General features: G+C 34.5%; 1 protein-coding gene across 19 annotated transcripts in view; it reads left to right on the forward strand.

Annotated features, from left to right (window-relative positions):
- LOC138064345 (uncharacterized protein KIAA0825-like) overlaps positions 1-13,835 on the forward strand; it is a 262,588-nt gene that overhangs the window by 31,133 nt on the left and 217,620 nt on the right. For 16 of the 19 annotated variants that reach the window (XM_068926410.1, XM_068926406.1, XM_068926400.1 and 13 more), the window contains one exon: positions 3,411-3,550. The exons of 2 other annotated variants lie outside the window; for them this stretch is intronic. In XM_068926410.1, the coding sequence (XP_068782511.1) occupies positions 3,420-3,550 (131 nt within the window). In that variant the 5' untranslated portion in view covers positions 3,411-3,419. Of the gene's footprint in view, positions 1-2,733; positions 2,879-3,410; positions 3,551-13,835 lie in introns of those variants that run through there. One more of the 19 variants, XM_068926404.1, reaches the window with a different exon arrangement.

The raw sequence follows: 13,835 nt of genomic DNA on the forward strand, positions 1-13,835 counted from the left end.
GTCTAGAATACTTTGGAAGAGTTTGGAGTTTGAAAATCTTCCCTCATATCATTACAAAGAAGAAAAACATGAAGACACAAAATTTAATTTTTGCCATGAGAGGAGGGCTGCTTCCTACTGCTTGTCGGAGAGCAGCAAGGACTAGCTGGTGCCTGGGGCTGGGAGCCGCGGGGGTCCCCGGGCTGAGCAGGGTGGCCCCGGGGCGCCAGCCTGGTTCAGCGCAGTGCCCAGAGCAGCAGGCAGCCCTGCGGTGGTAGGGCAGGGCTGAGGTCCAGCTGGGAGCACAAGCCAGCAAGTCGGATCAGGCCAGTGAGGGGAATGAGGGTCAGACACAGCCCCGCCGCCGTGTCCGGGCAGGGCCATGGCGCCGGGCCAAGGCATGGCTGTGGCAGAGCGGAGCTGGAGCCCGGTGCTCCTCCCACGTACCTCAAGCAGGAGCTCGAGGCCCGGGGCTGACCTGAAGTCCTGAAGTGGAGGCCCTGGACCCCTGGGTAGAGGTGGGGGTGGGGGTCCCGGGGGAGACTGGTCAGGGCCATTAAAGGCTGTTAGTGCGCTCAGGGCCCTGACACTGATTACATAAATAGCTGAAGGATTTCTGCCGTATCTGAATTAGTTTATATTTTGATCTGCTTACTGTTTGCTTCTGAAACATTTTTGATTTTTGCTTCTCCATATGGTAGTCCTGTAGGAGAGAAATATTTAGATTTTTGTATGAAGGAGTTACTATTGACCATTTAAAACAATATTTTACAATTGAATAATCAAATGTTGCATTTCCCCTGATAAGCCAAGACTGAAGGAAATAATTACCTTGTTTTGACAAGTGAACTGAGCAAGTATGACATAGAAGTCTTACAGGGACGCATACATAAAAACTAAGCTGTCATGTTTACAAGATGATTTTTTCATACGATGAATTTGTTAAACAGTAAGTGGCCTGTAAACTGTACTGGTATCTTTGTGTGGAACACAAGAGTTTTGGGGCTATCCTATAAGGAAAAGACGTAGGGGTATATGTGTATATAATGAATTTTGATTGCAGAGCTATTTTATGAAAAACTGAATCATTCAGTGCTGCATTTTTTTTGCGTTACATGTATCTATTATGCAGTACATTTTATACCAATCATTGACTGTTCTACAAGCGTAGATGAATAAAAGATGGGTTTGACTTACAGGTATTGCATTAAGGTATCTGAGATATTTCTTAAGAGTGTGATTTCTTAATGGTGTGCTTTGTGTGACCATGCCTGAACATAAATAATATCATATATTAGTGAACTGTATTTTCGTTACTCCTTTTATCTCAAGGTTCCTTAAAGCTCTTTTTAGTCTTTTTCCATTGGTTATAGAATCTCCCCGAGCGGGCGTACTGTCTTTTTGCCAGAGTGACTGAATGAAGTATTTCAGCATTTGGGAGAGCGCTTTTTACTTCTGCTTTTAATTACAGTGCCTTTAATTGCAGTAACATCTGTTAAGATACTTTGAGTCTTATGTTCAAAGACGGATCTTGCCTCAATGTGGTACATGATGTGTATGGTTTACATCCAAACCTTTTAACCAGAAGGGTGCCTGAGTTTCAGCTGCATTCCAAACTGCTGAAAAGTCTTTGGATTATTATTTGGAAATGGATATTCTGTAGCTTCTGAGAGTTTAAGAAAATGATATATCCACAAAATAGTTCTTAGTGTGGTGCTGCTAACTGTGGCTCTGCAGCACCCTGAGGCTGTAACTCTTTTTTTTTTTTTAAGTGCTAAGACAATGTCAGTAGTGATGCTTCTGCTAAAGAAATCTGCAGTTCTGCTGCTTGTAGATCTGCACTCATATTCAGGCAACGCTGTTATCTTGACTTTGCATCTTAATCTGATGTTCTTTTAGAGAGTGTGTCTTGACTGTTCAGTTAGAAACCCTCAGACCATTCTTCTAGTAGTGCCTCTGGGTAAATTCCCAAAAATGTGACTAAAGAGGGATTTCATTGGAGAAGAAAGATTATCTGCCAGCAACTGGGGTTTAAAAGTGTTATTCGTTCCGCTGCTACTGAGGATGCATATGACCGCTTAGCACCTTTTTCCTCCATTAAGAATTTAAGTCCTTTAGAGATTTTGATTTTAAATAGGAAGTTGCAAAATCTGAGGAAAAAATAACAGTCTTAATTGATAGATTTGCATTTGAACACTGACTCCAGACAGTCATGTGCTGTTTTTCAGGGAGGCCTACTGGTGCCAGCAAGCAGATTTATTAGTGCAAATGTGATGAGTCAGTATTCACAAAAAAACCCAATGTTGTAACTAGGTGAAGTTTTTTTTCATACCTTAGGTTTGGCCCGCAGTATAAATAAAACTAATGCTATAATTACTCAAGATTTCCTAGTATGGAAAATTGCGTATGCAGTTTGTCATTTCTATGATGGCTTATAGTCTGAAAAGCTGAAATAATCATGGTTGACCAACATTGTACTTACTTCATAAAATAATGTTGCCTGTGAGTAAAATAGTGTATTTCTTAATTCAGTACTGTAAATGAGATATATTTTATTGTCCAAAAATTATGTGCATCCAAATTGTTATATTTGTGCCTCAGATTGCTCCTGCAACATAAATAGTATTAACAAATGCTACTAGCTGGACATTAAATGTACTGTTATTGAGAAGTTGCCATTTTTATGTAACTTTTGTTTAACCTCGGTACCAAGTCATCATTGGCTGTAAAATAGATTTCATTCTTTCTCTACAGGAAAATGAAAGCAGAATTAAATTACTGCTAACAGTTTTCTTCTGTTATAAAGACTCCTGAGATGTAGCTTCTTATTTAGTTTGAGTAGGACAGTGAATTTGGCCTGCGTTTTGACAAAGTATTTGTTGAGCATATCTCAGAAAAGGTAAAATATTTTCATGATTCTCTCTCTCTTTTTCTGGTACCTTACAGGATTTTGGTCTGGATTTTTTTGTAAGCTCTACTTACATGCAATGGTGTGCTTAAATTCCAGAAAGCTGTTATTCCATGGAGAAAAATTGTATGCAGATAGAAAATGAATTTATCTACTAACACACAGTTTTTGTTGTTTCTTTTTAGAGTTTTCTATTATAGTAGCAAGAATTTTCTTTTTAATTCTTAAAAATATATATATAATGAAGAAACTTACTACTCTTACTGAGGGGAAAATAACTCATTTCTTGTGCCAAAAATGCAAGATATCTTCAAATGTATCTCTGTATTTATTATACAGGTATCTCTCTGTAGAACTCTGTTCAGAAGGAAGAGTCATTATTCAACACTGATTTTATAGTTCCTTACAAATATGTTTTGCTTAGTAATCCAAGTATTGCAGAGGAGCAAAATATTGTATATTTTGGTGCTTATAGTCTGTGTTTTTTTCATTACTTAACCATTTTTCCAAATGTATTTTACAGGTTCTGAAAATGGAGTGGGGAGGAGAATATTCTCTTGATTCTTCTAATTTAGACTGTTTGTTAAATGTTCTCCCTGGAGAGTTGGAGTTTCAACAAATCCTTAGTGATATTGATGAAAAAATAAAGAAGAATTCTTCTAGGTAAACAGTGTTTTCTTTGTATCCAAAATATTAGTGAAGGTCTTATGTTTAGAATAAAACACAGTTGTCTTTTTTCTTCTGTGGTTATAGGTTAAAAGTCTGATAATTATTTCAGTAGTAATTTCACCATAACCATTTACGCATTTAACACATTTTTGGTGCCATATAATTTTGCATGCTATAGTCTTTCTCTGTATGGTATTTTTAACAGTTGAATCATCTTTATCTTAGGAATTATTGTAGTAAGTGAGATAGAGAAAGAAGAAATTATGTATGGCAGTTGTATTTCGTACAGCTATGAGTTAGAAGTTTTATTCACTAAAAGAGGTTCAGGAGTTTACAAAAAAGCATATTTTGAACCCATAGTGTTCTTTAAACATTTCTAATGAAAGTAGAAAAAGAGAGTAAGTTAATAAATGTATTCTTTGTTAAATAATCCATTATTTTACTTTTCAGTTGAAATATTTGTACTGTAATAGAAGACTTTCTAGCTAGAATTTGTTTTGTGATATATTTAATTGTCTACTTTGTTACATATTGGTTCACAAAAAATCAGTGCTTTAGAAACACTGGAGTACTGAATAAATTCTTTGTTGATTCTGAAATTTTTGTATGATTGAAGAAAAATCATCCAATGTTCTATGCATTCTTTCCACTTTGAAAAGTGGTTGGGGTGTTTTGTGGTTGAACTCTTCAGTACCTGTATAGTAGCACTTTCATCTGTGAAAGTGCTCTTAAGCAAATAGAATAACTGCTGCTGGAAAAAGTCTGTTTATTCAGAGATGTAACAAGTAGCATTTTTTGTATAACATATTGAAAAAATTTGCTTTTGGATAGCGGTGCATGTCATACCAATGTATGATTTCAAAGAATGCTTTTGATGACTTCTAATTTAACATTGTGTAATTTTAATGAAGGCCACACTTACGAGAAGTCTTTGACCACTGCTGCCAAACAGCTTTCTGAAGATTGGAAATAAACCTTTACTATAGCTTGCTGAAATCTGATTTAAGCGATCTCTGATTTGCTACTTCGTTGCTTGTGCCAAACTGAGAGATTTTCCAGGCTTTTTATTTGTATTATTCATATCCCACTTTCTGAACAATTTTCTTGTAAAAACTTAGCGTTTACAAATGCCTGCTTGTGACAGTAATAATCCTAGGGTTGCAATAATAGCAAATATCTGTGAAGTATGCTGTTTTAGACCCCTACGTAGTGCAATTTCATACTGCGTTACCCCAGCTGTTGGCATCAGTGAAATGTTGATGCGTACTTTGAATATTTTAGCTGATGTCATCATAGAGTTATAGGTATTTGAGTTTTGAGTTGCTATGGTGTTACAAATCTAGGAAAAAACAGCATCAGCTTTTTTGGCAGATGTGTAAACTAGATGTTATTACCTTTTCAGCTACCAGCTAAAACTGATTTTGTCATTGTTAGGCAGAGCCAGTCTGAGAATTAGGATGATAGTTATTGAGATGAGTCTTTGGGATGCTTGTTAATTTCTATGTTTTTCTTTGTTTTTAATGTGTGTAAAATGCATGCTGCTGGTTGAGAAAACTTGTGGAAAGAGAGGCTAGCTTTTTACTCCTTTTAACAGGATATTGACACCAATTAATAACATTTTGAAGTGCATTAGTACGAGGAACAGAGATCTTTATATATTTGTAAGAAGGCTGTAAGCGTCTATCTTAATTTTAGTAGTCCTACAAATAGAAGGGCATTCAGCTGTAAGTTTTGTAAGATGCAAAGGGTATTTTATCCAAGGAGAGCAAGAGATTGGATTAGGGTGTGGTAGCACAGCTACGCATGTCAGGAAGAACTTTGTGTTTTTGCTGAACTGACACTTAAGCTAGTTTTTCAACAGATTTTCACAAGAAAATCAGAAAGTAGCCCTGTGGTTACTAGGTGATATTTTGCTTCTGTAATATGTCAGTTTCAGAAATGGAGAGGAGTTTGAAAGAAGATGGACAGCAGCTGATGTGACTTTTGAATTAAAAAGAGTATTTTTATTGCTAATATATTAGAGGTAGTATGGAATGAAATCATTTTCAAGTTACCATTGATCTTTATAAGTGGTATGATAAGAGCAGCTCTATGTGCTACAGTAATGCAGTTGGAATACAATCCATTTTTCATCAGATAGATTTATGATTTTATTATACCACAGAGAATAAACATAATAGTATACAGCATATATATGTTTTTTAAAATAATACGTAGTGTAAAAAATTGTGATCCCAAAGTGTGTAAATCACTTGAACACTCATTTATTGCCTTCCAACTGAATAGCTTTTATAAAATTGTGTGACACGACAAATCAGATATGCTTTCCAACAGTTGAATTACCTTTGGTATTTTTGTATTGCACCAGTTCTATTTGGTGGCGTAACAAAAAAAAAGGCCATCAGTGGGAAATGCTTTTATTTCTAAGTTTTAAGGAAGTAAGTGGTTCATTCATTCACTGTTATATAGCAGAGCTTTTATTATGGGCGAACATTAACTTTGTTTTACAGTATTTTAAAAAGGCAGCTAAATATGAACTCTCAAAAACATTGTCATTGCTGGTCAGTTTTATGCGTCACAATAGTCTCAGATTGTTCTGAAGTTGTATTCATAATTTCATCAGGATTGCCATTTCTCTTCAGTCTTTACCCTCACTTTTGCTTTCATTTATACTTTTTTTTCAAAACAGATTACATTTTTGTGTTCTATGGAAGTTTAAGCATTCTTAACAGCTGTTTTATGAGTAATCCACAGAACTAAACTTTCAGCTGATTTAATACTGCTATTAACAATTAATGTAACTACAGAAAAAAGGTGACTATGAGAATGAAGTTTCTTTAATAGTTGAATTTTTTGTGTGTTCAGTTTTGTCTCGTTACTTCAGTGCATGACTGGCTGCTTTTTAGTGGTGAGACCTATGTTCTAGCAGGCTATAGGAAGGTGCAAGGTATTCTAGGCCTTCTGCAACAGAACGATTACTCAGAATTCAACAAAATTATTTACCGATAACTGTACCTCTGTTATACACTGGAGATCTTATCTTTGTGAGGCTTTTAGCAAAGGCTTAATTTGACCTCAATCCCTTACACTTCAACCTGACTTTCTGTGTGTTTAACAGCAATTCAGCCACCTGGGAGAAAAGTGAATTGATGATGGTCTGTTTCAAGGACCCCAGTAGGGTCATGACTAATAAGTACTTATAACATTGCATCTTGTCCCATAACTGTTTAATACAAATTCTAATAGTTATTTGATTAACTAACAAATTCCTTAACTTGGAAACCGTTGAATATTTGGGAAGTGTCTCAGTCAGGATGGTAGTATGACATTTTCAGTTTCCTCTGGCTGTTTATTATAACTTTGCTGACCTGCCTAGAAATACCTCCCCGCATCCATACCTCACAGCTAAGGGTTAGAGAAGTGTCAGATAGGCTCCTAAGCGCTGCTCTCCCATTCTACTCTCCTGTAGCAGAACTGAAGTATGCAAGGGCTCCTATGATTTTAAACTGAGTTGTGCTACAGGAGATAATTTTCTCTTTTTTATTTTGAAGAAAATCTGTAGTTCTTCCTCTCTGGAATGTGTAGTTCTTCCTACACTTCACCTTCTTGTTATTAAAGACAATCAACAAAGTCTTAAACAAAGTGGTTAACTATTTGGGAGAATTTCCAACTAGAGCCAATGGGACAAGAGGGTATAATGTTGATAATGCTCACTTGGGCCTAATATTTATCATAGCTATCAGAGAAACTTTGACTCTGCTGTGTGTATTTAACTAACTTACTGTAAAAACACATTCTGTAGTATTTAATTTTGAATTTAGCACCTATTAAAGATGTTAGAGTGACATTACTAAAATCTTTGTCAAAAGAGTATCTGTCTACCCACTGCGCTGTGTTAATTGTTAGGAAAGAATGATTGAACTCAAAAAGGAATGGAATTATATTCCCATTCAGTCTGTGTCAACTTTGTTGTGATTGATTACTGAGATCAGGATAGTTGCTCCTTATCATCTTGCTAGCTGGGACAGCACAGAGCTCCTCAGAGGCTGACTATTTTAATAGAAACCCAGTTGCTTAACTCCGTTCTGCAGTGATTATAATTGTGTCGGTATCTTAGCTAGTTAGTTAGCTGTCATGTACATCTACAGATGCTGTAATCACGTCTGCGCTGTGAAATATCTTATTTTGTATAATTTCATATGAGTAAACAGAAGACGGTGCTTTTTACCCATTATTTCTCACTGTTACGTTCAGGTCAATGAAGTTGAAAGACCCCTATGTTTTACTACCAGTCTTCTGAAATAGCTTAAGGCAAAGCTTACATGTTGTGGATTTAAATACCTGAAGTCTTTAAAATAACATTGGAAGCTATTGTACAGATATGCTGTGGTTCAGCGGGAAGTTATAGTTCTGATATGGGAATTGTTTGATAAGTTTCTCTAGTTGAGGTACAGCAAAGTCATAACAATTATATTTATTTCTGATTTCAACTGTACAAAGTTCTTTTACAGTGTCAGTGTATATATTTCTAAGTGGCTAAATTGGAGATATCAGTTGGCTTGCTAACTCCTTGAAGCAGGGGTTACTCCTTGTTTTAAGTCACAAGATCCAAGGTTATAGTAAGAAGAGTTTAAATAAGTGATTTTTGCAAGGCTTCTAGCTTTATAATAAGACTGTAACTTTCCCAGACCCATATTTTAAAGAATTGCTGATTTTGAAAAAAGATATCAGACATATTTGTCTTAACAGCACTTTTCTAAAGAGGTAAAGTATGTAGTCAGTCTTTTTGTCAGTTCTGTATTGCTGTTTGTGAAGTAATGAAACGAAATAATGAAATAATATGCTTATAAAATAATGTTGTGAAATTACATGAAAGGAAATGATGAAAATATTAGATAATACATTTGACTTCATTTATGAAATAATTTAACTTCATTTTTATCAGTCTTTTATTTTGAATATAATTTAGATAGAAAATGTGAGTACAATAGAGAACAATAGAGTCAAACTGTGAAAGTGTTTACTCAAGGCACACACAAATATTAGGTGACAACAAAATTCATAGCAAAAGCTGCTTTACTTTCCAGGTTTCTCCTCTGCTGTTGAGGTCATTACTGTAGAGAACACAAAATAGATGGAAGAACTTCATTAGCTTGTGTGGTTGGGTTAATGAGAGTAAGAAAACAGACATTCCGGAAAAAATAAGCTGCTGATTCAATAGACTGAATGGAGCACCATAAACATTGTAATTCTGGAACTATGATAATCTCTTTTTCAGAATTTCAGAAATCCTAAGAAATAACTTGTACCATAAGTATTACTGTAAGTTATCAGAAGTATCCCAGGATCATGTAAAATGATAAATAGCTGTTTTTGTTCAAATCTCTTGTTGCGTTCAAGATCCAATTATCAAAGTACTCCCTGTATGAATCTTTATGATTTTTCAGCCAGATTGTAAGTACTCATATAAAATTTTTACCAGAAAATGTTATTTTTATTTGTGGCTAAATTGCTGTTTATTAACACACAGTAGTGCTATGGCACCAGCAATGACTTAACCAATTGCCTGTAGATCATGGAACGTTTTCTTAATATTTCCTTTTTGGCAGGTGAATGATCATAAAATAAAAAAAGGTGTTTGTTTCCGTATGGTAGAAAGTATACTAGAGGAAAAATGCTTGTGCAAATTACACTGGTAAAAGTTTCCCTCAGAGATCTCTTATTACTCATAGTGTACTCATGGTCTTCTGACATAGACAGTTTTCCAAATGATATGATGAATTTTCTATAAAATGTCCTATGTCTTTAGAAGTCAAACTTTTTTGAACAAAATAGTATTATGTTAGTACCTGTTTTCAAAAACTGGAGGAACAATTATTTAAATAATTTTAAAACAGTCTAGCTATTCTTAATAAAAGACGTGTAAACCCTGATTCTACAAGCAGATCTGAATGACTACAAGTATCTTGAGCATAAGTAACATGAGGCTTAAAGATAAATTCGGCTTATAGTTTAGCTGTTCCAATTTAACCAAACTCGTTGTCGTTTTATGACTGTTCCATATGCTATATGAAATAAATTGAAACAGCGCTTGTTAGGAATTGAAAGGAATTAAAATTCGTCCTTCATCTTACTTTAGGCAATGGAAAATGATATATGGAGACAGCAACCCTTCATTTTTATACTATTTTCCAAAATAACATTGTATCAGTGTGACAGTGCTTACACTATCAGTTCCAGTATAGTACTTGATCAGTAATTCAACAGTCCCCCAGTTTGTCAGTTGATGCAATCACTTCAAAAGTAATCTCTCCACACAGTTATATTATTTCTAGAAACTGTCATTAACTCAATAAATAGGAGCAACTAGGAGTTCTCCATTTGAGGGCTCTCTCTCTACAGTGGGAGTATTTACCAAACAGTATTGACATGGCACACGAGAGAAGCACTCTTACTGTGAACACGGATAAAATGACAGAACTTCATTTAGTTTATGAGAAACCTCATCTGTAAGAAAGAGGAACTCTTTCAGTGAAATCACAGTTTCACTGGCTTAATGGTATACCAGTAGGACTAACTGTAATCATCATTGTGCCCTCAGAGGCTCAAGCTATTCCTAGTATGGGACTTAGTATATCCTTCCAGAAAAACTAATTAATTTTAGGAAAAAAAAAGCAAATGAGTTTAACTTTCAGATTACTTTGCTACAGAAAAAGCTTACATTTTTCTTTGAACTTTTATACGCTAGTCCTAATTTAGCAGTTTGTTGACTATCGTTTTCTGTTTATGACTGAACAGTTCCATGGATTGAAAGTGGAAACATTCATGGAAGAAAAATGTATTGAGGGCTATTAGATAGTAAGACACTATCTCTGATTTAAGTCATTATGTCACAAATTACTAGAGACCACAAGACTATTCTGAGAAATATTGATGTATGTTGTCCTGTTGTTATATTCTTGGTATCTCCTAATGACACGTGGATTTCAGAGTGACCAGGCATAGCCTTTCCAATGTAGTACAAATGGGCTAATTTCCAACAGAAGAATTAGGCATCTCCAGGTTAGGTACAGCAACATCTAACTTCGGTGACTGAACTCTGAAAACACAAAGTGGCTGCCTCACCTTCTCATTAGGGTTAGGTGTTTCAAGGATGATTCAAAAAACATAGATATGAACTAAAGAACCCATTAACAGTAGTAAACGGGGAAAAACTTTACGGACAGAACTATATTTGATTTCCCTGTTGAACTCCAGATCCTGGATACCTGATTTAGATACAGTAATGTCCTGTGTGCAACCATATCTTGTATTGACTGCACATGATTTTAAGCAATGTATGCTCCCATCTCAGATCCTTAATGTCAGTTGACATTGTTTGGGTTGAGGCCTCAATTTATTTAAAAAATTTAAACTTATTTACTGCACTGAATTTACTCTAATAGTTTTTTTGGTTAACCCTTAATGAAAAATGGTTATTTGAAAGAAAAAGAATTGGAATTTAGTACTTAATGTGGCTTTATGTAATTGTGCTATTAAGATTATAATTCATTAAATTTATTGAGCACATTTTTTCCTGTCATGTTTGTATAAAGATTTTGTTTATGGTTTCTTAAGCTTTAGTAAATTTCAAAAACAAACTCAAATCACGCTACACTGTCAAAGACTCCTTCACACTACACTGATATGAAAGTATAAAGGTTTAAATACTAGCCTGCACTTTTTATCAGTTAGAAAAATTTTATTCCTATTTGGCAGAAGTGTTTTATTTAGAATTAGTGCTTTCTAAACTCTGATAATATACAAAAACAATGTTTTTTCATTGGTAACCAAATTCCTAAATATTTCTTTTAATGGTATAGTTCATGTAATGGAATAAGCATCTATAACTAACCATGTCCCTATAATATTAAGTGTTGGCAAAAAACTTAAGAGAGAGAAATAGCATCGTTTTGAGATCATATTTAGATAAGAGTATGTTTTAAGTAAAGAAAGAGTTTATTCAGTGAAAAACAGTTTTACTCCAAATTTGATGGTAAAGGATTAAATAAAATAAACAGAATTATCACGGTTTGTACCTACAGGGAGGTCCAATGAAACCTATCCGCCTAATCCTTTTATCAGTGTTAGGACAAATTACTAAAATATCTGGCCTTGTGAGCAGTGTAGCCTATTTATAGTTGGCAGGTTATTGGCAAGATGAGTCTGAAATCTGGTTTCTAATTGAAGCAAGTTAACATAGACTAACAAGAGTAGACCCTTTACAATGCACAATGCTGTAATCTAGGGGTATATAATCTTGGGTATGACTGAATGAGACACATCATCATGCCACAATAAAATCCTTTGATAGTGTCCCAGGAGTCAAAGTGTATAAACAAGGCATTTAGTTTCATAGTCCTGAGAACCGGTTTCACAAGTTAAAACGATACATGCCAATCTTTTGTCAAGTTTAGAACTGGTATTCATGGCTGGGCTATGCCATCAGGAAACTGAGCGGGCCGCAGGCACAGAAAGGTTGTTTTTCATGGAAGTCCTTTGTGCTCCTGATAAAGTCCTTTGATGCTGAGAAGATATTTGTTTCAGTGCGCTTTATTTTGAACTTGCTCATGCTTAGAATTTTCTTGAAAAGACTTGTCCTTCATTTTTATATAGAGAGTTTTATAGGAGTGTGTGTTTTTAATTTTTTAAAAGCTTCTGGATACTTTAGCATTGGTTATAGTTACTGAATTGGGTTTCTGAAGATAATGCAGCCATAAAATGTGACTTCTTCTTTTCAATAGAGTAGATGATACACTTTGAACAGTTTACCTCATGTCTCCCGAACATAAAATAAAAATACCCGTAATTCTTAATGAATACAATTAAATATGGAAAAATAAACTGTTCAAAATTACCAGCTTATTTTAAGGCAGTGTTTTTTATAAGCTATATAGTCATCATTGTTTTGGAAACAGTTTATCTACAGTCCTTTTTTTTTTTCTCCCCTCCAAAATAGCACTCTCATTCAGCACTTATATACTTATGATCGTCTTTGCATTCTATATTTGTAGTCAATGGATTTTTCTTACTTACTACAATTGTCTTAAACAAAAGGCACAAAGCAAAACCTGTCATAGGTGGTATGCATTGATTCACTGGATGCACTCACTGGATTTTAAAAATTATTCTTAGGAAAAAATATACTGCTATCTTTTATTGTTTTTGTTGCATGTAGTTTAAAAATAAAGGAAAAACACATTCAATTGTTTATCTATGAACTTAATATCGTGTGATCATTTCGTTACTTTTTCCACTGGTTTTCTAAAATGTCAGTTCAAACTAACAGACTCAGTTCCCAGAGCTATGGATGCACTGATTTATTTTATTGCTGGTGATCAGAATGAGACAGTAAATACCTAATAAGAATATAGGGTACACTGCATGACATCTGGAAAAGAAAAAATGTGAATCACTCAATAAAGGAGGAGAAAATCCAGTAGAAAAACAAATAATTTTTTTTTTTTCACATACTGAAACATTACTTCAGGTTGAAATAAATGGAAAAAAGTAGTCAGTAGGTGATAAGCAAAATGGCCTTTCATCACTGATTTCCTGTTACAAACTGACATTCGTTAGTAGAGTTTGAGATTTCTATTTTAGTCATATTCAGAGCAGATGACATTTTGTATAAAAATAATTTCTCCTGAAATGTGACAAGTCATGGAAAATGAATCTTTCCATGCAGAGAAATTCTGTGTAAAGATATTACAAAATTCTTGTAGATTACATTTGAGTTTAAAAAAATATAGTTTTGTGTCTGCTTTTGAAAACTGGAGACTTTTTAATTTGGTATTTTTTTTGTTGCTTTTAACATGATTAAAGCTTTGCTTTATTTCCAAATTTTTCTTCCCCTTTTTTTCTCCTCTTTCCTCCTATTCCTCTCTTCCACTTCTCCTCCTCTCCTTTTCTCTTATCATCTCATCATCGTAATCTTCTTTTCGCCTTCCCTTCTCTTTCTTCAACTTTTATTAAAATTAGTCAAGTTTGGGAAAGTTAGAGAACAGTTAAAGAAAAAAAACATACTTCATCTTTAAAAAATAGAGACCTGAGTGGAAGTATAATAGGCAAGTTAGTTGTCTGTCTTGCATTATGAGAATGGAAACTAATGTTGTCAAAAGTATCTGCCTTTGAAATGCATATAAAGAGCTGAGACTAATCTAGTCCTGTGACTTTATAGTGAGAGAGAGAACTAAATGTTAATTTGTATTAAAACTCACATCTCTTTTTCAGCAGTTAA

Source organism: Struthio camelus, chromosome W (genome assembly GCF_040807025.1).
Source record: "Struthio camelus isolate bStrCam1 chromosome W, bStrCam1.hap1, whole genome shotgun sequence".
NCBI classification, from domain to species: domain Eukaryota; kingdom Metazoa; phylum Chordata; class Aves; order Struthioniformes; family Struthionidae; genus Struthio; species Struthio camelus.